Genomic DNA, 25,056 nt, shown 5'->3' with positions numbered 1-25,056 from the left:
AGCGGCTGAGTCGGGGGTGAAGTGCCCCTGGACTTAGATTGGGGTTTCCAGGGCAACAGGAGTTCAGAGTTCAGAAAGTCCGTGCCTACTGCTGCCAAAGGAATTGCTTGAAAGGCGGCAGACTGTCTGGCTTGACTAACGGCTGATGAACACCATGAACAGGGTTTGGAACGAACACATGTTTGTCGGGAACAGGGCCTCACGAACAGCTTGCTCACGAACAGCTGATTGGGCGATTCGTGGCTTTTTTTTGTTCGTACTGCTGTTCGCGTCCACCTCTACTCACGAAAGCTCATACCCTACCACAAATTTTGTTAGTCTTATAGGTGCTACTGGACTCTTGCTCTTTTCCATTGTTATTATTATTTATAATCCACCTTTCTGGTTGAGATCCAAGGCAGATTACACAGTGCTCATGAAAATACAATATAATCAACAGCTAGGACATTTACTGATCAAGGTACAATAATGAACAGTAGGTATGCAAAAATATGCTTTGTGAACTTCTGGCTACCAGAAGCAGGAGGTAACACTGGAATGGGGGACACATCCTGTTTGCTAGCCCTCCAGGACAACTAGCAGACTGCTATAAGGAACACAGTAACAGACTAGATGGATCCAGCAGCATGGTTCTTATGTTCTTAACAGAAAGCTTTGTGTACTTGCTGTGTTCAGTAACACCACCAATGTTGTTTTTGATGTACAATTATTTGTATTTTATTTTTATAATTTGTCTTCATACTTAACCCTTCAGCTAGGTAGCTTGCAACATCAAAATCAGAACGTCAGAAGAACAAATGCCTACAGTGCAATCCTAAGATCAGTTACACCCTTGTAAGATCATTTACTTCAGTAGACTTATAATAGTCAAATTCTGTTTAGGATTTCACTGTATATCATATTTTCTTTCCAAAGCTACAGAGCGTAGGAACATAAGAACAGCTCTGCTGAATCATACCAGTGGTCTATCGAGTCCAGCATCCCATTTTCCTCAATGGCCAACCAGCTGGCCTGGAGGGCTAAGCAAACACAATGTAGAGGACCAAGGACTTTACCTTATGTTGCCTTCTAGCACTTATTTAGTCTACTTGAACACTTTGGAGTGTCTTCAAGGGCAGTCCCAGATAAAATAGACTACAGAAGCTGCCAAGAGGCTTCCAGTGCATGGCAACAACCATTGGCAAGCCAGTATATATGCCAGTCATAGTTGTCTGATCTGTGCACAGGAATTTTCAAGAACAGACATTCCACTCATATTGGCTGGAAAAAGGAAGGTTTAACCTGGTCTCCCTCTAGTCTTCCACCTAGACAGGAATTCTTACCTGTTTTTCCTTATACTGGGAGCTATATCACCCACAGCTCTGACCTGGAGAGCGCAGGTGAGCCTGATCTCGTCAGATATCAGAAGCTAAGCAGGGCCAGCCTTGGTTAGTGATTGGATGGGAGGCCTCCAATGAAGACCAGGGTTGCAGAAGCAGGCAATGGCAAACCACCTCTGTTAGGCTCTTGCCATAAAAACCCAACCAGGGGTCGCCATAAGCCAGCTATGATTTGATGACACTCTCCACTCATATCACCTGCAGTGCTCAAAAGGATAAGCTTTTTACCTTCAGGCAGCCCACTGAACACAATGAAGAGCGTCCATCCCTCATCCATGATAGACTCAGTAAGTGAAAGAATGCCATATGACAGACTGAAACACTCAAAGGACTTGCCGTTAAATATACAAGAGCTGAATTAGCAAGAATGTCACTTACCATCACGGGTCACCTCTATGACATAGAGGCCTTCTTCGGAACCAATTGCTATCCTATCCCGATCTAATGGTAAGTGGAAAGAGAGAACGAGAGGGGGAATAAAAAGAATATTGGCACCTTGAGAATACTCCTGAAAGGCAGGGCATATAAAGTGAATGAATAATATACCTGGTTTCCTAACTGGCACAGCTTTGATTTTTGTCATGGAAGACATTTGATAAGCTTCAGAGAGCCTGTTACATTTATGCTGAAACAACTGCAGAGGCTCTGCATTCATTGCTGGACACAACTGAACTTGCTGGTTTACACACTAACAGCTTTTAAAACAACCCGGGCCCAGACAACAGCTTCCTTTCTGTATCAGCCTCCCTGTACGCACCAAACCTTGGCAGGAGGATTCTGTTTATCCTCTCTCTTACATTACTGGGGATGAGGGGCAAGGCTATCTCGGCTGCAGCGGCAGCTGCCTCCTTCCTCAGGAGGTCCCTGCCGAGGGAAGCCCACTAGGCTAATGCCCTTCCTTATCTTCCCAAAACAACTGAAGAGGTTTCTAGTCCAGCCCACACTGGGATGGGGAGTGGGATTTCTCCCTCTCTCGCCTTGCAATGTATACAGCCTGCTACGTGCTCTGTTATTTTAATTTGAGCTTCATGTTGTACTGCATTGCACTGGTTACTTTTGATTGTTCTCATGTCTTATGCTGACTATTTTGCTAGTGACCTTAATGGCTCTGGTCTTGAGATGGGATGAAAATAAATGATTTCCAAAATGAAGACTATACTAGGCCTGCAGAGGGAAAAATATATTCACGCGTTAAGCTATTTTTTCCCACCTTTAAGCATGAAGCAATGGGCAGGGAAACAACAAAATTTATTCAAGCACCGCAGATGCCTCCTGCGAGCAGAGTTAATCATAATTAGCTTTTCAAAATCAATTAGTGAATGTCACACTGCCACGCTTCTCAAGGCAGTGACACAGATGAGGAGTGTATTTAAGGGTGCCGCAGCACGCAGTGCATGCGCTCCATGTGCAGTTTCCAATACCTCATTAGAGTCAACATACCTATAATAGCAGCAGCGAGGCTGGCTTTAATGAGAGGCAGTGTGCTGTCATAGGCTTCTTGTGGAATATGTACAACTTGGTTTTTCAACTTGTTTTTGTGCAGGATAGACTGAAGCCCCTCCAGGATTCCAACCCACTTTCGCTTTTCATTCTCGTTTTCTGTTAGGATCAGCAGAGAGCAGGTCTTTGAAGGCGAACCTAAGAGAGAAGCTGTCACCTTGACAGCCAGAGGAGGCAAAACGGTAACAGTCTTGAGGGAAATTTGTTCTTTCGACAGTGCAGGAGAAACACTTCCATGGGTTACAGCAACCGGCAAATATATCGGTTCTTCAGGATGTGAGAACCAGATTTTACTAATCATTTTTTTAAAGGCTCAGTTTCTTGGAATCCATATCCCCTTTTGACTTGATTGCTATTCCTCCACTCCATTTTAACATGGGGGAGAATTTCTGCACCTGAATATTTCCACGGGCAGACATTAGCACCTAGTAGTGTGTTGCTTTCACCGGGATGAACATTCAGGTACCCACTCCCCATCGCCAGTCTGCCAACCACAGACAATATTTTAAGTAGAGGTGTGCGTGCACACACACGCACACACACACACACAAATGTGGGTAATCCGGATCCTGGTTTGGGGGATAAAAAAGGAGATCCAGGATCCTTGAAATCCAGGTCAGAAAATCCCAGAATAACCAGACATTATTCTCTATGGGAGGTAATGTCAGGAGGGGGGCATTTTTAATGAATCTCCACCAAATTTGCAAGGAACTTACTCCAGAATGCCTGCTAAAGACCCCTCCCCCCAAGTTTCTGAAGGAATGGGTCCTGAGGTCCATTTCTATGGGTCCCTGAACAAACTGCCCCCAGCCACTCTCCATTGCTTCTTATGGAGGAAATGTTTCCAAAGCTTTTAATGGGATGGAAATCCGCTCTGCCTGCTGCCTCCTCCCCCACCCTGCCAGTCTCGTGCTGCTCTGCTGCTGTGGTGTACAGCTTGGCTCCATTCACGGTGCTGCCCTCTCACTGCTGCTGGGGTGGCTACCTAAGGCCGGTTAATCTGGTCCAGCAAGTCCAGGTGCCTGGATCTGATCAGAGGTTCAAGGATGCGATCCAGCTTAACTAGATTAAGCCAGATCAGCATAAATCCAGTTTTTAAGATGACTGCCAAACCCAGATCGCACACTCCTGATTTTAAGCTTATAGAAAACACAGACAGAAATATTTTTAAGTATATTTAAATAAATAATGGCCCAAATGCCTTGGCAACGAAGACACATTTGCCCAAACATCCTACCTTCTTGTAGATACTATTGTTGTACCTTTTTGCAAAGGAATTTTAAAAAAACCAAACTATTGGGGTGTGTGTGTGTGCTTTCCACAGATGAGGGAAAGGTTCTCAAAATGTATCCCTACCTCCCAGGTTTCAACTCTATACTATTTAATTTTTACCTTTTAAAAAGACCAACCTATTGTGGGGCACTTTGGTAATCTATGTGTGTTCTAAATGAGTAGTTCAGGTTTTGTAAAATATATCCTAGCGAAATTCATCACGGTTTTCTGCTACTATACTTGCCGAATTATTAGCCAAGACAGCAGGGGCAGAGAATACATGCAATTACTTCTGGACTGAGAAAATGAGTTCTGCCTGGTTCACAGTAGGCTTGAACTGTAAACAGCCAGGTGTAAGATGCCTGCTGCTTGCCCCTGGGCAAAAGTTTGAATCCTGTACATACAGTATGTTTGACAGGACTGTCAAGTCTTCCTGTAAATAGATTTCAGTATTGTCCTATCACCTTAAGCTTTTGCTTGCAAACTCTAAGTGCCAATGGCGTCAGTTTCTGTAAGAGAATATTAGGAACCATTTACAGATAATAAAATGGCAAACTGTAAAACACCCTGCTGAGCATTTCAAGCTCCTTTTATTCAACTTTATGATGCTTCCCTCTGTCAATTCAGAGCCATTCAGAAAAAAAGTCTTTAAAAAACCCCCTGAGATTTAGACCGGGCAATGCAATTATTCATTGAAATACAGTCCACAGATGTACAGCTGTATTTTTTAAAAAACAAACCATATTTAAACAAACAGATCAAATAGTCATACCCTGAATATGCAAGGGATATCTTTACGGGTGGCATGTATAACATCTGATGCTAGGACGGAGCTGACACAGAAATCTTCATCTCTGGGAAGAAACCAAATGACATAAGCCACTGCGCCGAGCAAAACCTAACCACCATCCCCCTTCCCATAGCAAAGAAATGACGGTGGGCTGGATGGAATTCTAGGTTCGCCAGATGAGGGAGATCATGTACACAGATAAGCTCTATCTGGAGAACGTAGGTACAGATAAGCCCTATATTGCAACAAGTCATACATTTACTTTCAAATGGGGAAAGCAGGACAGGGAGAGGCTAGCCCTGTTAGTCTATTGCAGCAAAATAAAACAGAAGCCCAGTGGTGCCCGAAAGACAAAGGACATTTATTTCTGTATGAGCATCTGTGGGAGAAAGAGCCAGCAAAAGTAAATGGGAATCCCTGGGGCTGTACAAAGGTACAAAGGTGTGTAACAGAAAAAGGGCCTATGTTTTGCTAACAACAACAACAATAATAGCATTCGATTTATATACCGCACTTCAGGACAGCTTAACACCCCCTCAAAGTGGTTTACAAGGTGTTATTATTATCCTCACAACAATCACCCTGTAAGGTAGGCGGGGCTGAGAGAGCTCCAAGAAACTGTGACTGACCCCAAGGTCACTCAGCTGGCTTCAAGTGGAGGAGTGGGGAATCAAACTCGGTTCTTCAGATTAGAGTCCTGCCACTCTTAACCACTAACACCAAGCTAGCGAAGATGCTTTAATAATACAACATGGGCATTTTATCATTTAAACCCAAAGTTAACAGGTTGGGCTTGTATTTGGCGTGCTTTCAAAAGAAGCCAGAGTAAATCTGCCATGTTGAGGATTGATCACGGTAATGACAAGACCCAGCACAAACCTGAGATCCAACACCTGACTTGCAACAACTCCTGGCTGGGTGGATTTTCCTTCAGGCACATCATAAAGGAAGAGTTTACAGTCACACACCACTGCATAAGCCCGCTGCCATCCTTTCTTAACACCGGTTGGCTTGGGAACCTGTAAATACATACATACATTACACACACACAAACGTGCATTGCATCACTCACAGCTTTACAGCCATAAAGCAGAAGCAATTTTTAAAATTATTATACTTGAGTCAAACGCTACATTTCTGTGATATGGGATGAACTTTTCAGGCTTATGCAAATATATTTAGTGAGTGGGTTATATCATATGCACAATGCACTTCCCAAGGAAGCCACAAACTTCAGCCTGAATTCTGGAATACTTTAGTCTTTAAAGGCTGCCAATTGTGAAGGCTTTAAAAGGAGAGGGGACAAGTTTGTGGAAGAGGGGGCTATGGCTTGCTAGTCATGCTGGACACCTACTCCCTTCCGTACCAGAGGCAGTATGCCTCTCTCTAGCAGCTGCTGGGGAGTACGGGATGAACAACGCTGTTGCTGTTGTCCTGCTTTTGGGCTTCTCAGAGGCAGCTGGATGCCCAGTGTGTGAACAGAAAGCAGGACAGGATGAGCGTTTGGTCTGATCCAGCATGGCTCTTATGTTCCAGGACGTAGGCAGCAAGAAACAGTTATTCACACAATGCAATGTGAAGCTCACAGCTGGAACTCTACTATGCTTGGAAAATGAAATTGGAAGTGCAATCCTATGCACAAGCATACCCTTCTGAGCCCCGGTGAAAAGCTCTTTGAAGTTTTCGTATTAATTCCAAAATCGGAACGCATGTTGGACTCCGGAGTTGAAAAATGCCAAAGGGAGGACAAGGTGGCAAGAATGTTTGTCCTTCTTATTTACAACACGGTGCAAAGCCATATTCCTTCCGTCTTTCACAGAACTCTCTCCCAGCTGGCAACTGGAGCCGTATCAGCTGTTTGGGTCCTCCACACCAAACCACTCCACATCAAGCCACCTGCCATGCTCACCAGTACAGGGCTCACTGCTAAGGGGATTATTGCGAATTGTACACAAAGCCTGGGGCTTTATCACAACTTGGGAAGATGGATAGGGAGGGAGAGGGCTTTAGGCACAGTCTGAGGAAAGACCCTCTCCTACAGTTAGCTCCTTTTGGATTATCGGATACAAATACAGTATAACAAAACCTCACACTGTGGAGGAAAGGGATTTTTTTTTGGGTAATATATCAAGAAAATCAAGAGGTCAGAAAGGAAGATGCTTTGGATTCTGGCTATTTTCAATTTAACATCTACATTAAATTTTTGTTTTTTAAACCTGGTATTCTGGTACCTCTTTGTGAGAAATGAAAACACAGATAATTATTTTTCACTTATGTATACTTGCTGAATCTAAAGGGCTAAGGCAGGTAACAGTGGCTTAATAATAAAGAAAACAGCTTTTAAAATACTCAACACCACAGACACCCAAACCTCATTCCCATAACAATTTACTATTGTTATTATTAATTTCATTTATAGCCTGCCTTTCTCACTGAGCCTCTGTGCTCCCTCTTTGTCACTAATATAATTTGCAGGATGCTGCAGCATTTCAGACTTTCTTGTTGCTGGGGCCACGCTATGACACTGATTATACTTAAAAGCTGTACATCTGCCTCACTGCTTCTCAGTCTACATTACTGTAAGCAATGGAGGGCTTGTCACTGCAGACAAGCAGTAGCTGTTGATGTTAGCCTGCTGTGTAGGAGGTAATGTAATCCTAAGAGGAGTTACATCCTTCTAAGCTCATTGGCTTCAATGTAAGTTATAAATGTCACAGCTATTCAGATCTGACACTGTCTTTTTCTTTTTTTTAAGCTCCAAGGTGTTTCAGCATCTACGGAGCTAGCTACCTGACACTCTGTTTATTAAAAGATTTATAAGCGATGATTCCATAAAAACCCAGAGTGGATACTAGGAGCAGTATGGGATGAGAGTTCAGGCAACTCAAGTTTGAACTTATTGTGCTGCAGAAAGTGCGAAAGAGAAAGGTTTGGGAAGGCATTTTGATATAGGGATTAGAACAGAGTGCAGAAGGGCTTTTTTTAAAAAAATAAGGAAATAGGGTTAAAACCTATTTCAGTGCTTATTGTAGGTATCAACTTGCTTTTACTGCACTCTCTTCTACCTTTGCAGTCCACTCTTTATATTGTTTATAGAGGTGATACTCAGTGGCTTGGGAGCCAAAAGGAGGCTCTTTGAAATTTTGTGTTGCATTTTGTAAACTGTCTCAAGCATCAGCAAGAAAGGTAGGCGATAAATAAGTAAGTAAATAAATAATGGGCACTATTAAGATGTACGTTTTAGAGATCCACAGGAACCAAATAATATATTGTACATGTTAATTTTGTAAACACTGCTGAGTTAAATGAACATAAGGATCGCCGCAGTCAAAATTGCCAGTCATTGCAGGGGTTAGCAAATCATGCCCTCATCACAAGAGATCCACAGACAAGAAGGGCATCAGTTACTTACTTTGACATAGCCTTTGTAAGCTGTTCCTATTCCTCTCTGAACATCTACTCCAAGGGGTCTCTTGGCTTGCTCTGGAGGAATAGGGCAGACTTGCGGCGCACTGTCCTTGCAGGAAACATGGCAAGCAAATGAACATACTGAAGAAGAAAAGGTGAATTTGTCAAAGCTATCTCGCCGTTACAAGAATAAAACTGACAGATCATGGAGGAACTGAGAATGTACACGAGCAGAGAATCACTCGAGTGCACTCTGCGTTCCACATCCACACTTAAATTGCACAACTGGCTATACCGGGGAAGCAACAAGACACCTCATTGCTCCTAAAATGATACTACCCAAATTGCTGATGGGATGTTTGCTATTTCTTCTGTTCCAGCCAGAGTCCTTCCTCATTCAAAGTGCCCATAATGTTCTTAAAATCAAGCCTTTGGCAAGAAAAACAAAACCAACCCACCACAATATGGGCAAGAAAATGACCAATGCTGCTTGATTACAGCGCAATCCGGTGCAAAGCTACTCTAGTCTAAGGCCACTGAAATCAATGGGTTTAGACTTTATATAGGATTGCACTGCTGGTGATCGAAACAGCTACAACCAGAGGCCACTTTAACCAACAACTTGAATCATTAAGCCCTTGAAAAGCTTTGGTATAAGTCCATTTCTAACAACAGGTCAGGCAGAAGTCCCTGTTTCTCTCAGCAAAATGCTACAGAGATTGCAATGTTTTTACACCATTTAAATAAAATACCATGTCCCAAATTTTATAGATGGCTTATTTTAATCAAGTTCAGTTTGTTTTTAAGAACTTTAATTTTTCTTTGAAACGCATTTTTGGAAACCCCGCACAGCACAGTGGCTAAGAAAAACGAGCATGTAATCTGGGTGGCCCATCTCTGCCACAAACTTATAAAACATCTGACAGGCTGTTCTATCTCAGCCTCTGCCCCTTACAGGGATAATGATACTGGCCTACCTTGCAGGGTTGTTCTAAAGCTCACAAAATAATAATGAGAGTGACGAGCTTGGAATGCTGAAACATGCTAAGAACCATATTATTACAAATGCAGGAACATGAATGCTTTGGCCAGGCCAAAATTTGTGCATTTCAAGATTGGAGGGGAATAAGGTCTTTGTCTCCAACATCACTCAGTTTCAGACAGCTTGGTGTGCGCACCTCTGAAACCCACAAAGACTTCAGGGACAAATCCCAACATTTTCCCCCTGATGGGAGGAGGCAGAGAGGGGAACAGGCCATCATTTCAGTCACGCTCAGTCTGGGAGTTGCTTGACACTCTGAAACCATCATCTACTGAGTCAGACTCTTGGTCTACTAAGGACAGTCTTTTCTAGCCTGATGCACAGCGGCTCCCCTCAGTCTTTGGAAGATGTCTTTTACATCCGCTGCTACCTGATTCTTTACCAAAGAGGCTGGCGACTGAGCCTGGTATTTCCTGCGTGCAAGGCAGAAGAAGCCACCGAGCCACAGGAAGAGCTTTCACACTCTCCTTCATCTCTACTCCAACTAGGGAATAAGGATGAGGGCTTATTGTGCTCAGTGGGGGCAGGAAGAGATGCTGGTCAGGAAAGAAACTAGTTTGTGGGCTCCTGTTTAAAAACAGCATTTGGCTGGTTTCAAAAGAAGCGTTTACAATGATGAATGAAGACCAACGCAAACGTCCTCAAGTGTCAGTGTTTACCAAACTTTGGGAACATTTTGGTACAGTTTTTTCTGAGATTAAAACGGGAGGCACACTTCAATGTTACAGTTTTTTTTAAAAAGAGACCTATTATTTCAGCTCAGACTGCAGAACAAAAGCCAGCTGTCCTCTGGGCAAATGTGGAACAGTCCTGTTACTAGCTCCTGCGCATCTCCCTTCTCTTTTGCCAAATTATTAAAAGCTCAGGGATGGAGCCATGCTTTCTATATGCAACGGTGATGCTTCTGAGACTCAAGCTACACATATGCCGGAAGTGTGAGCAATGTATGTTTGTACCAGTTCCTCTGCTTCAGCAGGCACAGTGCGACAGATGCATTTAACGGAGCAGTTTAATTTTTCACTTGTGCAGCATTCAGGAATCGCTGCCCTATGTAATGATGCCTCAGTTAACAGAGGAAGGGAGGTGAAAGTGACAGCAGTTGTTGGAACAGATTCCTGCAATACTGCCCTAGTGCTTCTGAACAAGAAAGCAGAAGTATTGGATGATGCCTTGCAACTGAAAACAGGACAATCATCAAATGTAGTGTCAGGGAAGAGGAGCATTAGCAGTTCTCCTTCATTTCACCTCCCCTGAATTGTGTCAGTATAAGCAGGGGCCTTTGGACACTATTGAGAAATAGGAGACACCATGCACGCTTCGGTAAAGAATGGTCTGAAATCCAAATGTAAATACATGCATTTGAAAACTATGTTCCTGCCACCTCTCAAAACCTACTAACATAAAAAAGATGTGTGTGGATACTAAAGCTGATGAGTAAAGGGAGTTTGCTTTCTTTCCAAGCAGCTGCTATGCAAAGATTTAAAAATTATGCCAAACCAACTTACCATCACAAGCGTAGCCCTGTCTGATCAATCCCACCATGAGGGAAGTACAATGGCTGCACTGGGTGGGGCTTGAAAAGGACTTGATACTGAGTTGATGAGCTTTGGGCTGAAAACAGAAACCCAGTGGTGAATCAGAAGGCACAAGGGGAAGGTGCAATGAGAAAATGGCATACAAGTTGACTGGGAACTTGTGGCGTCAGCTGTACAGGAGCCCATTTCATGGGATCCTGGAAGGTGGGCGGGGGGGGGGAGCCAAACACAGACCAGCAGTCTTGCATTGTGACCTGCAAGGTGACTGACAGTCCCCTGGTTCCCGCAGGCCCCTGCAGGATACAGAGCCCTAATGGGACATCAAAAATGGCAGGTAGGCTGTGTGTAATGTGGAGAGTCACAAGTTGCCTTACACAGTCTAATCATCTTACTGATGTGGCCACAGCAGGACAAACACCACGAGCAAACAGATGGATTGTGTATGAGCTACAGCTATTTCTATCCCCCTCCCCCTCCCCCTTCTAAGGAAAACAAGTGATTAAGAGCCCCCTACCTTTGGTACAGCTAGAGAAATGGACTGAATGGTGGGGGAGGGAGCAGCAGGCATCCTCTGAAGCCGAATTGGTTCCTGAATTACAAAAAACTACAGTTGAGCACGGAGCTTAAGAACTTCTGAAATCAGAGGCATGTTTGGTCTAGCACCATTTGTGGAGAATTATTTTAGAAGGTTAGTAGTAAGGGTGGGTATTGTGAAATGCAGCTATGTTCCCCACATACCAGAAACAGGCTGCAAATCAGAAAGACTCATAGGAAAGCCTGCACTCTAGCAAGCAGCAGAAGGTAAGCAGTGACGAAGTGGAGCACAAAAACATGCCAGGGGTGGGGTGGGGGGGGGGGAAGGGTAGCAACTCAAAAGCGTTCACAAAGCGAGAACACTGAAATGGTGACAAGCACCTACAGAGGAACGAGCTGTGTGTAGAGATCTCTTCTTATGGAGTCATGGGAGTAACACACATACATAAACAAAGCCCCCCCCCCCCAAAGTGGTTGACTTAGGATAATAAAAATGCTGATGACTTACTTCTTGTGGTTGCTCTGCGGTCACAATAGAGGTCGATGGAGAGACCTCCGCCTTGGGTCCTGGCGTGTCTGGCTCGCTAACAGAATTCGTCTGTGGATGGCGGGGGGGGAGGGATGGTAAGCAAATTAATTTCCAGTAACAGATCTCAAGTGATACAACAAGATCAAGTTGACCCACGGTGAAATAGCCTGCCTGCTCGTAAAACGTATAGATGGATTCTGTACTATTGAGCTAGTTAACACCTTTGCTCTAAAAGCCAAGCTTCAAAACAACAGTGAAATTGCATAAATGGAGCTGGCTACTGTTGAAAAAAACTACAATGGTGAAATGTTCCCTTTCTGAAATTAAGTTAAAGCCCTCGTCTCCTGGCCCTTTGAAGGTCACTCCTAATTGTTCATAGGCACAAACAAAATGGAGCCAGGCCTACCTTGTAACTGCTGAGATCTTCAGAAACGTAGCTTGTTTTTGGAGGGATTTTTTTTTTTGCCCTATGATACAGAACTTACACAACACTTTTTCTTGTTTCTTATTATTAAAGGCTCTTTAAGCAGTCTCTGAGCTATTTCCAGAGTTTAGAAAAAAATGGCCGTAGGCTACCGAGATAGTACTAATAATTCATTAGATTTTAAGGTCAAGTTTAAATAAGATGACATTTCCAAATGCTGCCATTTGGGGAAGGGGGGAGAGGGAGGAGAATCTTTTACCACCCCGCTCCCACATTAAAAAAATAATCTTGGAACAATTACAATGATTTTGCTTATCTAAAACAACTACTTACTAGTTAAAGAATTAGAACTATGTTAGGTAATTCAGTTACACACAAGCAATACACTATTCAGTACCTTTGTGAGCTTAGATTCAAATTATGGGGTAAAAAACAGATATTAGTAGGCTCAGAGTTACAGATATTTAGGAGTGCCTTTTGGTGTATCGAAGAAACAGTTTTCTAGAAATATGAACACAGTTACACAGATTTTGAGGCTATGAAATATACCAGGGAACAGATATACCCAGAGAACAGCCTCAGCCTTCATACTGCAGTGGTACCCCATGAAAAGTCACTCCAAAGGATCAGATAACATAAAAAGACGGCACAGGATGTGATGCAGGAGACTGCAATAAGGGAGGGGGGCAGAATCAGACTGTCCCTCCCTCCCCGTACAAGGAGATCCCAGTTTACATCCAAGCTGATGCAAACAGTGCTGGCCTATTATATTGTTACAGAAAACTTTGGGGGAAAGAAAGGTCTTACAAAGTACACATGCTACAACAGTTCTTGAGAGTCGGTTATAATAAAGAACACTCCTTAGCATTTCTACGGCACTTCAAGACACTCACACACATCATCTTGCAATCCCTACTACAACAACTGTGTAAAGTAAGTCATTACAGATGGGGGCTGAAGCTAAGAGACCATGGTCACCTAAAGCAGAAGTGAGATTCAAATAAGGGATTTCCTAAATCATGTCTTTTGAGGTCGTAACTATAACATATGCCCAACAAATTCCAGGTCACCAGTGCGCAACCAGACTCACAGTTTACATACATCGGGGAATGACTTAAAAAGCTGTTGTTTGCTTGGCACTATGAGGGAAAGCTGCAAGGGGGGAGGAGCTTCTAGTCTCTCCCCTCCCCCCATTTTTACCAGTGGAAAGGGGGGAGTGGAGGCTTTCTGCCCCTTTTTCTGGCTCCATGTGCCCTAGGAAGGACACATGGAGCCAGAGAAAAGGGGCAGAGCTCCCCCCCCCCACACTTTCTACTGGCAAAAGCAACCAGAAGCTCCTTCATAGAGCTGAGTGAATGAGAATCTTTTAAGGTAAGTTCCCTGATGTATGTCTGAATGACAGTCTGGACCACCACCATGACCTGATGCGTGTCAGGTGTATCGTGTAGCTTCGCCCTGAGTCTCTTCAGCACTGCAACTTGAATACACAACATTTTAGCATGAACTCTTTTGGTTCTTTGATATTATGCAGCTGATAGCAATGGCTGCCAACAGTGTAAATTGTTCTGTATAATGCCTTTAATGCACCTTAAAATGGCAGCTTAAAGAGTATAAAAACATTGCTTTATTTTTTTCAGTTCATCCTGAGATAAATAGGTTTTAGTTGTTGTAGATTTTCCAGGCTGTATGGCCATGGTCTTGGCATTGTATTTCCTGACATTTCGCCAGCAGCTGTGACTGGCATCTTCAGAGGTGTAGCACCGAAAGACAGAGACCGCTCAGTGTCAATGTGAGGAGAAGTTCTGACACTGAGAGCTCTCTGTCTTTCGGTGCTACACCTCTGAAGATGCCAGTCGCAGCTGCTGGCAAAACATCAGGAAATACAACACCAAGACCACAGCATACAGCCCGGAAAATCTTCAACAACTAATGTTCTCCAGCCGTGAAAGCCTTTGATAATATAAATAGGTTTCCTTTCTTTTTCCCCCAACTGGGAATGATGAAGAAGGGGGTTCTATTTTCTTGATGACTTTTCTGTTTAATTCATTTCAAATTACTACTAATTAGCGTCTATTTATTCCAACAGATAACCTCCTGGGGGACTACATGTGGAGTTTCAACAGTCGTATAACTCCCTTGATAGGTGTTTTAATTTTTTTAAAGGCTACTCGTCTAATGATGGTGTACATTAACTAGGGATAGCTACTGATTAAAAATGTTTAGTATCAATACTTTATTGCTTCAGCACAGCCATAGCAAATAACAAAAAAGTACAATATTATTAATACAAATTACTAAATCATAATCATAAATGTTTAGTAAATTAGTAAGAATCTTGAACATATTAATGTATCACCAAAGCCTCATCACTGCCCTTGAGGGCAACAGAGGAAGTGAGTAGTAAGAATATATGGCACAAGTGCTATCAGTTGTCATCAGAAGAGCATCTTTAATATTTTCTGTTAAAACAAGACAAGGGGTGTGTGATTCGGGTTTCCGATTCAGGTAAATACCCGAATTGGACCTGATTCGCAATGATTTGGAAACCTCGAATCAAAGCTTCCCGAAGTGATTCGTATTGCTTCGGGAAGCTTTGGGTAAAGGGGCTTAAATGCCCCTTTCTATGCCACTGTGAAGCAGCATGGAAAGAGGCATTGAAACCCACGGATTTATAAGCAAAACCCAAATCTTTTGGGGATGCACATCCCTTAACAAGATATCACAATCAAAACAAACTAAAATAATAAAAAGCATGCCCTTAAAAATCAAGCAAAAGTCCACCGGCACCTTAAAGACTAAACAATTATTTCAACATGAGCTGGGGTGGGTGGGGAGAGAGATCAGACAAGGCTTAGTGTGAATTACACAAGTCTTTCAACTGCAAGTTCTCGATGTGAATGGAAAAGGGCTGATGTAGAAAGGCTATGTGTGAATCCCATTATAAATCAAAAGAATTAGAATTACACATATTGGATGGAAGAGAGTTCAGAGATTTGAACAGGTAAGCAAACACTTAAAGTGAATATTAACTGATACTGGTACAAAGTTATAGTTGGACAAAACATGCTAAGAAAAGCCAATTAAAATTACTAAGAAGTGGTCCTGTAGAGCCCTAAGTGAGTAAAGAAATCCAAGTCTTTGTTTAAGTCAGGACCACATGTGGTGTTGAATTTTTTTGATGAGTTTCATCACTTTCACATTGTATATTTCTTCAAAGTTTTTTTTTTAAAGTAGAACAGTAACTTTCCATTTGTAATTCGCACCAAGTCTTGGCTCCTCCCCTGGCCTCCATAATCTCTCCCATTAAGAAATCCCAGCATGATTTTCCCTTCACATATCTATCTGAAGAATCTGTGATTCATGAAAGCTCAGTTGAAATAAATATGAGGCCTTCAAGGTGCCACTGACTTCTGTTTTATTTTACTAAGACGAACTCCCTTTGCAAACTTAACCCCACCTATTAAAAATGTGCCCTTGCTGACTGGAACTGGGCCCCAGTGATTAATTAACACAGTTTTCTTCAGATGACTGATGTAAAACTTACGATAGGAGCTGCTATAAGAGACCATGATCAGCCAAGAAGTTAACTAAGACAAAACTTGACATGGGCTACTGTTAAGGAAGAGCACAGTTGGTTCCCAAATGAGCACAGAGGCAATCTGCAGCTATCTATGTCACAGCTGAATTATAAAATATCACACTCAGCTTTGCAAAGTTGACCCTATTAACTCTGCATAAAGTTATATATAGGTTTCACAGGCTAACAGTACATTCACTTCCTTTGTTTCTGAAGAAATCATTTCCAAGAATCATGTAAAAATGGCAAGCTTTATACTGGACAATTATTGCGAAAGGAATATTCGAAAAAGGGGTCTGGTCTATATTGTATAATTTTAGACCAAACTTGCTCCGACTCCCGGTGCAGAAATGTGGGCTTCCAAAGGCTTGCAGCCTAAAAGCCATCCAAAATTTACCATCCATCTACACACAATTAATCCTTAGAAGCTGTGACAGTCGAATCCCAGTGAGGAAGCCGGAATATAAATGACATAAATAAATAAATACCAACACTTGGGAGGGGGCCCCAGCAGATGCTAGAGGAGTGGGGCAAGGACTTGATAACTGTGAGAGCGATCATAAGCAGGCCTGCTAGGAAGATATCATGGGGCTTACTTCCAAGGAAGCGTTCTCAGGATTGCAGCCTTTGACAACTAAATCAACAGCCATTTGAGTACTTCTTCCAGGCCGAATTTGCAGATCTGACCAAAGCATGGCCGATTCTGACCTTTAAAAAACTTGCTTTATTTTAATTCTGTTGCTTTGTTTTTATGGTTTCAATTGTGGGCTGCCTTCAGGCAAGTTGTTGAGCGGCAGCACACACATTCTTCAATTAAATAAATAAATGAAAAATTAATGGGAGCCTCAGACCCCTTCACCCCGCATCATCATACAATGATCAATCTACAAGAGGGCTTTTAAAAAGGAAATGAAGCCAGCTCTACTTAGTCGGTTAATCTGTAGTATCAAAAAAAACCCCTAACCCTGTACACATATAAGGAAAGCTTTTTTTTAAAGGCCACTAGTTAAGGATGGCAGTTTTACACATAAAAGCCACAGATTAGGGAGGGAAAGCCATCAGCATGAACTTACTTCTTCCCAAAAGGCTAGCAGAGAAGATGTAGACGAGGAAGAAACAGAGTCCTTAGTTGTAACAGATATGAGATAAAAACGATCACATATCACCCAACACGACATAGCATCACTATCCAGATAAAGTAAGCATTCGGCAGAAGTTTTCAGAATGCAAAAGCAACATTCTTTTTCAATGGTGTCAAAAATATTTGAGCATGTTAACCAAATTAAACCTTCCCAGTAATTCTCCCAGAGCAGTCTTTGGTTGCCAAATAGGGATGCCAGTGCCCCTGGGGCCAGGGGATCCCCTGCTCCCACCCTCCACCCCCGCTTACCTGCCTGTCGGGGGGGACGATGCACTCCTCCTGGGGCATGCCTCCGGGCAGCACGGTGTGCAGAGTGCATCGCAATGGCTGGATCCAGGCTGAATTCAGGCTTGAATTGGGCTGCTGCATAGCATGGGAGCGCTGCTGGCTCCACAGCAGCCCAACTTGGCCTGAATCGGGCTCGATTCAGCCCCCAGGAGAGCGTGGGAGTGCTCCCAGGGTGGCCCATGACCCACGCAATGATGTCACTTCCTGGAAGTGACATCATCGCACAAGCCAGGAGGCAGGCCCCAGATCTCCCACTGTGTGTGGGGGTGTGTGTGGGGGGGGTACCTGGCAACCCTATTGCCAAATCCAGTCATCAAGGCGCCTATGTATAAAGCAACTTTGACCTGAGTTCTTACTGCACACCCAACCACAGGCTCACCAGCTGACTGTGTGGAAGTTACCACCACTCAAGCCTTGTTTCCCCATCTGCAGTTCAAAAACAACAATGAGCTATCTCTGACACTGGGCCAAATGAAAAAGGAAGCTTAAAAAGAAGCACAACCACAACCACACAACCCCCCCCACACACAGTACAACACACACAGCACAACACCTCCTGCAGATCTTTATTAAAAAATTCTGCTATTCTTGCCTTGAAGGACTTTTAACTCTAATGAAGCAAAGATTTTTTCTGCTACAAGTTGCAGATAACACCTCAGATTTGTCAGCACTTGATGCTTGTTTTCCCTCTACTCTTTTTTTATCCTCCAATGAGTGGGTGGAGAATAGCATACAGCACATCTTTCTGCAACAGCAATACGCCGGCACCCACATCTATAACCAACAGGCAGCACAAGCTCTTGCTTTATTCATTCAAAGCCTTGCAGTCAATTTATCTTTTCCTTGGCAACCAGCAAGCAGTGTGAAAAGGAAATGAGGAAAGCCAAGGAGTCCCAAATAAATGCTTTCTGTGTCCCAATGCTGCACAAGTATGGGCAACATGAAAAATGAATCTCCACATACAGTATTGGCATGTATGATTTCCTCTTTAGCTTGGCCACTCCGTATTTTATAAAACAAGCCCCCAAATCAATGGGAATTGAGAGAGCTTAATGCGGCATAACTAATTCTGTATTTACTGTACTACAGTTTCCTCGGGGAACATGAGAGTTATTTGCAAAGCAACCCACTCATCAGCAGCTAGGAGGATTTCTTAAAATCAGAGAGGATGTGTGTCATGACTCAGCTCAAATAAAAACCAATACCAATTTATCCTAATTGCTCAGCTGAAGCCTCAAGGCTTGGAATGCGGTGGGGGAGGATCACCAGCAACCATTGCAATTACTGGTAGAATTGCAATGGTTAAGGCCATCACGTCTTGCCCTGCTTGTGACCTCCACTGCCTGCCCACAACACCCCCCGCCCCCCAGGCATAAACCTGAATGGTCACTGCTGGAGCCAGAATGCTGGATTAGATGTACCCTTGGGCTTGATGCAGCAAGGTAGTATTTTTGTCTCTTCATTTGTTTGGTTTGAGATATCATTATCCCCGGGGTTCCCAAATACCGGCTTGGTTTACTAGCCAGCCTCTAAGTATGCTTGACTAATTCCTTCCGATGTACTAAGTCTTCTGGCACAAACATCGGACTTGACAGCGAAGGAGAGTCTTCAACACATGCCCTGGTATGAGTAAGGTAAAAAACAGCCAGAGCTGTCCCATATCTCATCATCTCCATCCTTTATGGCAAGTGAGAAAAAAATTGCCCTCCACTCCCTGAGCCTGCAGGCACATGTAGATTGTTAGTGAGCAAACAGGGATTTCTGCTGGTTTTTTTGGGAGGGCCTCATTTTGGTTGTGTTGGGCTGTCTGGTGTGTAGATTGTAATTGGGAATGCGCATGTGGCCATGGAAGCCGTGATCCATGTGTTTCTGCAGTGGGAGTCATTCCGCACCCCACACAAAAGAAACTAATGGAGAGTGGCTGGTCACCCTGCTCGGGGGGGGGGGTGCTGGGTTTTTGGGGATGGGCTTTATTTTGGTTCTGTTAGGCGGACTGGTATGGAGATTGTAACCGGGAGTGTGCCTGAGGCCACAGCAGCCATGATCCATGTGTTTCTGTGGTGGGAGTCATTTTTTCTCCACAAAAGAAACAAACAGGGTGGGTGGGGGTAGCTCCTTTGGAGGGAGCATTTTATGGCCCCCCCCCAGAGTCCAATCTCTCTGAAACTTGGGGAGTCTTTAGAGGACAGTTAGGATTAGGTCCCTGCAAATTCAGTGAATTTTGCTTGCAAAATGCCACCCCAGCCCTCTAGAGAGCTCTCCTAGATAGCTCCCCTAGTTTTCCCCATAGGGAATAATGGAAATTGGAGGTGGCTGAGACACCTTCTTTGAGGGGTCATAAAACGGTCACCCGAAGTCCAAACTTCATGAAACCTGGAGGTAAACTTTGGTAAACTTCACTTCAGTATTGCTAATCGCTTTGGAAATACGGGATTGAGTTTGGTAATAAAGAATTTTACCGAATCAGGTAAAATTCGGTATATTTTACCAAACCCCGAACCCAAATTGCACATCTCTAATAACGACACAGAGCAAAGATGGTACGCCAAATGAATGAGCAAACAAGAGCTCTCCTTAACCCAGTTTTAACAGGAAACTGATTTGAACCTGGGTAATATAAGGATGATGTGGAAGAATTAAGTTTAAAAACTTTGGTGGGGGAAAGACCCACCGAATGGGAAAGGTGATGCTTATTTAACTTAACTCTGGTGAAAACTTAATTTGTAGTTTCTCCCTTTCTCTCTCCTCTTTGGTTTCCTGCCTACTTCAAAAAAAGGCTGCACCAATTTAGATGGTGCTTCAGAATAGTGATTCCCAATGTAGCACCACTGATGGACTTCCTGGCACCAGCTTACTTCTTTGGCAAACCATCTCTTCCCCAAAATAAACAGCCAGTCTGACATTCCTCCAACTCCTGGGGGAAAAAGGTGCTTCAGGATATTTCCAAGAGGAACCACCTTTGGGGTTTTTAATGGAGCACTGTCTGGATGCTTGGTTTCATCTTCCCAACATTTTGTGATGGGCCCAATTGGAAACAGGTGACTCAATACTTGAGTATGATTGTACAAGCACAGTGCTTTGAAATGTGATCAATCAGTTTATCTTGCCTGCTTCACTCCCACTTGTCACATCCCAGTTAACTTTCTATTTTCTTAGTGTAGCTTTGGGCAATTTAAAAAAATTACGAACATATACTCACTCGGAAAGTCAGATCATGAGTAAGAGGCGAGGTATTAAAGTATTCAAAAATGGAATCCTGGAAGTCTGGAAGTTTGAGACCTGGGAAAGGGAAAATACACAAATAAATTCAAATAAAAAATAAAACAGTTTGTAAATTACATGTTACCAAAATTATTACCTGCATCAGTCCTGTATTTTTCCTCCAACTTCTTCTTTAAAGCTTCAACTTCCTCCAAGAGTTCCCGATTTTTTACTTCTGATTCCTTTAGTTTGCTAAAAAAAAAAAGAAGAAGAAAAAAATGGAAACTTTTGTAAATATTTGGAAAGTAAAAACCAAAACAGTCCAGCGCCTGCTTGCTTTTATCTTCAGGGTCTCCTCCCAATCCCTCCTTTGAACTCCAGCAGCATCCTTCTCTTTCTTTCCAGTTGTCTCAAAGCAAGATCCCTTGAAAATTCAAGAGCACCTTAAAGACCAACTAGATTTCCAAGGTATGAGCTTTCGAGAGAAAAAACTCCTTTCGTCAGATCTGACAAAGCAAGCTTTGACTCTTAAAAGTTCATACCTCAGAAATCTAGTTTATCTAAGGTGCTACTGGACCCAGATCTTGCTCTTCAACTGCAGACCAGCATAGCTATCAACCTGAAACTATTTCCGGTTATCTCAGAGCGGGACCACAAGTGACGCCTGACACAGGTTGGACACTAGTCAGCTTCCCTCAAGTTTTGATGGGAAATGTAGGCATCCTGGTCTTGCAGCTTGACTCTCTGACTGCTGTCCAATGGACTTTTCAACTGTCACTTGTCCAACATTCCGCCAAGCTGCCTACATTTCCCATCAAAACTTAAGGGAAGCTGACAAGTGTCCAACCTGTGTCAGGCGTCACTTGTGGTCCCGCTCTCAGTATCACTAAAGGCCCAGAAGATTCTGATTAATCATGACAGAATTAAATATCTGTTAAACAGGAAGCTCCTACTATAAGACAAGCCCAGGCCCTCATTGATTCTAAAGGCTGCAAGCCCAAACACACATACACACTAATAGTAAAATGTCTTGTTCCTGTTATGATTTTGAAAACAGGAGGAAAAATACCAGAAAAAAAACCAGACCATTCTCCAAAGAAAGAATTTCTGTTACCAAATATGACACCGATAAAAACCTTTTAAAACCGCCTGATTTAGGAGGCCTGGAATGTTGGGAGCCACTAAAAGTCTGCTAAAGAAAAATGGGGTGGGGAGATTTGCTCAAACCTGTGACAGTATAAAATTAGGAACAGGGAAAATGAGGGATGGGTTAGATCTCCTGGGTTAGAGCCAGTTTGGTGTAGTGGTTAAGAGTGTGGGACTCTAATCTGGAGAACCGGGTTTGATTCCTCACTCCACTTGAAGCCAGCTGGGTGGCCTTGGGTCAGTCATAGCTTCTAGCTCTCTCAGCCCCACCCACCTCACAGGGTGTTTTGTTGTGGAGTTAATAATAACATACTTTGTAAACCACTCTGACTGGGTGTTAAGTCATCCTGAAGGGCGGTATATAAATCAAATGTTGTTGTTGTTATTAAATTGTGTCCCCCTCTTCATTTCCTCACTGAACCCCAAGTTGATGGGACAAGCCAAACATTTGACCTTTAACGGAACACTTTCCACATTAACATCTCTGCTGAGGAACTTCTGCACCCATATACCCGGGCACTCCAAGACATATTACGAGGTTACACTGTCACAGTTCATGCTGTAATGCTGGACAGTAGAGATGTCCCAGGGAGTGAAATTAATACCCACAATGAAAAACCTTTAAAAAGAGAGAATTCGTATGTTAAGAATGTTCTAATCAATTGTTCAATACAAAAATATTTATGTAGGGATTAACCAATCACCTATAATACTCAATATACACAACAACAGTGAATTTAACATCCGGCCGTGATGTCAGCATATGTCTCGCAGTATAACATAGTACCAGTCTCTAGGTCAAAAATGAATGACATGAATGTAAGTCCTCAAAACTGGAGACAATGCCAGATCCACAGTGGTTCTCTTCTGAAGTCGATCTCTTCCAAAAGCAAAGAAGGAAACAGTAACTGCAGGGATACGTTGTCCTCCTCCCAACTGGTAAGAACAGGTATTCCAAAATGAAATCTCATCCGAAATTGCTTTTTCTCTTTGTAATAGGTGGAGCCACAAAGGTGTAACAAGGACACCTTTGTATGCACGTGAGATATTGTACTGATTCTTGGAAAACTGTTATTTTGGTGGATTTCAAACCGGCCCCTGAGGAAGTGGACGTTACATGAAACAAGTCGTCTTTGCTGGGCACTTGTAGGGCGGGGGGACCCTTCGGGGCCCTTGTTGGTTAATCCCTACATAAATATTTTTGTATTGAACAACTGATTAGAACATTCTTAACATAAGAATTCTCTCTTTTTAAAGGTTTTTCACTGTGGGTATTAATTTCACTCCCTGGGAAGTCATTCGGGTATTCCAGTAGATTTTTTCCCTTTGGGAATGCCTCTGTGGCCTTGGACAGTAGAGATGGGCACAAACCAAAAAAAACCTCGAACCACGTGATTCGTGGTTCATAGCATTCCACAGGACATTGAACCATGAACTTCCGACCTTTCCCCAGTTCATGGTTCGTTGTTCCGTGGCATTTCAACCACCCTGCACCGGCTGCTGAAGGCCGGTGTGGGGCGTTTGAAACAGACAGCCCCTTTCTTCTTCTGCCGGTTCCAGCGCGGGGTCTGTGAAATGACAGCTTCTTTCTTCTGTTACAAGAGCAGCTGGAAAAGAGGATATTAAAACAGGGGACACATGAGGAATTTTTGGTGGAAGGAAAATCCCACCTCTTTGCTGGTCCCTCTTTACTTTCTTGGACAGATCCCTCCCTCCAACTGATTCTGCTGCACCCTTCTCTTTCTCCCCCCCCCTTCCAGTGCTGCCTTCTCTTTCAGGTTGGCACCACTGCTGCTTGCTTTTCTCCATTTTTCTTTCCCTAACTCCCATCACCTCCTGGCTTCTTCTTCCTGCTGCCACGATCACCTACTTGATTTCTCCCCTTCGCCCCCACATCGTTATCAGCCATTGTTCCACTCCTGGCTACCCACTCTCCCACCTCAGCAGCAGCCATCTCTGCCTCATGATGCCCGCTTCTTCCCCAGCTGCCCTTGCAACGTTTAATGGGGTTGACAGGCAAACCCTAAAAGCAGTCTGAGATCTTACACTGCAAGATCTCATTTCCCCCCTTTATAAATGTGCAATGTCAACAGGCTGAAGTTTTCTTCCCCTGCCCTTTTCACTAACAGAAAACCAACTGCATTAATACTGCCCACCCCATTCTCTATGTCTCTGCAAAGGAGCTAATTCAAAGCAAAGATGCACCAATTGGTACTAGTCTCTGCAAAGGAGCTAATTCAAAACAAAGATGCACCAATTGGTTGTTGTGGGTTTTCCAGGCTGTATTGCCGTGGTCTTGGCATTGTAGAACTACAATGCCAAGACCACGGCAATACAGCCCGGAAAACCCACAACAACCATCGTTCTCCGGCCGTGAAAGCCTTCGACAATGCACCAATTGGTATTACTTTTTTAATTTTTTAAAAGAATTGCTACCTCAAGAAATCTACTAGTCACAAGGCTGAGCTGGATACAGCATGCCCAAAGGAAATGCAAATTCCATTGTAACAGACCAAAACGAGAGCATTTTTCAACAAGAGTAGAATACTTGTAAGAACTACACATATATAGACCGTTTTTAGATGAAACGTTATTTCCCTCAAGTGTAAGGATTGTCTTGCAAGCTGATGAGCCAGCTGTAGCCTTTCCTGGATTAAAAAAAAGATATTGCTACTGTGGTTCATACCCTAGTAACATATCGATTAGATTACCGCAATGCCCTCTATGTGGGGCTGCCTTTGAAGAGTGTAAGGAAACTACCATTACCAAATAATGCTATGGCAAGAATGCTGAGTGGAGTGAGTCACAGGGACCAAATCACTTTGGTCTTGTTCCATCTACAATGGCTTCCAATTTGCTTCCGGGTCCAATTCAAGGTGCTGGTACTGACCTTTAAAATCCTACACGGGACCAGCATGTTTTATGAATTGCCTGCTCCCATATGAACCTACCTGACCATTATGGTCACCTTTGGTGGCCTTGCTTGGGGTGCCCCCATCGTCTTAGGCAAGACGAATGACAGTCTGAGAAAGGGCCTTCTCAGTTGTGGAACCAAAGTTGTTCCTTTCTATCATTGTCTTCTGCAGCAAGAAAAGAACTTTCTGTTCCATTTGATTTACTCTTTTTGACACCCCCTCTTCATGTCTATGTTTTTAATTGCTGTTATACATACATGTACGTCTTGTTTTTAAATTTCATTATCTCAAGGAACCAAATTGGATGGAAAGGCAGCATAAAACTGTTTTAAATAAATAAATAAATACGGCTGTAACCTTTAACTATAGTTAAGA

General features: G+C 43.2%; 1 protein-coding gene across 4 annotated transcripts in view; it reads right to left on the bottom strand.

Moving 5' to 3' along the window:
* The window catches only part of CDC42BPB (CDC42 binding protein kinase beta), a 144,384-nt gene that overhangs the window by 17,744 nt on the left and 101,584 nt on the right, over positions 1 to 25,056 (bottom strand). For 2 of the 4 annotated variants that reach the window (XM_054972907.1, XM_054972911.1), the window contains exons 20-29: positions 20,778 to 20,872; positions 20,619 to 20,698; positions 11,969 to 12,058; positions 11,441 to 11,515; positions 10,897 to 11,002; positions 8,354 to 8,490; positions 5,821 to 5,960; positions 4,924 to 5,005; positions 2,820 to 3,036; positions 1,758 to 1,820 (exon numbers count right to left, since the gene is read on the bottom strand). In XM_054972907.1, coding sequence (XP_054828882.1) covers positions 1,758 to 1,820; positions 2,820 to 3,036; positions 4,924 to 5,005; positions 5,821 to 5,960; positions 8,354 to 8,490; positions 10,897 to 11,002; positions 11,441 to 11,515; positions 11,969 to 12,058; positions 20,619 to 20,698; positions 20,778 to 20,872 — 1,085 coding nt within the window. The remainder of the gene's footprint in view (positions 1 to 1,757; positions 1,821 to 2,819; positions 3,037 to 4,923; positions 5,006 to 5,820; positions 5,961 to 8,353; positions 8,491 to 10,896; positions 11,003 to 11,440; positions 11,516 to 11,968; positions 12,059 to 20,618; positions 20,699 to 20,777; positions 20,873 to 25,056) is intronic. The other 2 variants (XM_054972912.1, XM_054972913.1) reach the window with 1 other exon arrangement.

Source organism: Eublepharis macularius, chromosome 2 (assembly GCF_028583425.1).
Source record: "Eublepharis macularius isolate TG4126 chromosome 2, MPM_Emac_v1.0, whole genome shotgun sequence".
NCBI classification, from domain to species: Eukaryota; Metazoa; Chordata; class Lepidosauria; order Squamata; family Eublepharidae; genus Eublepharis; species Eublepharis macularius.
This window is presented reverse-complemented; position numbering and strand designations above follow the sequence as displayed.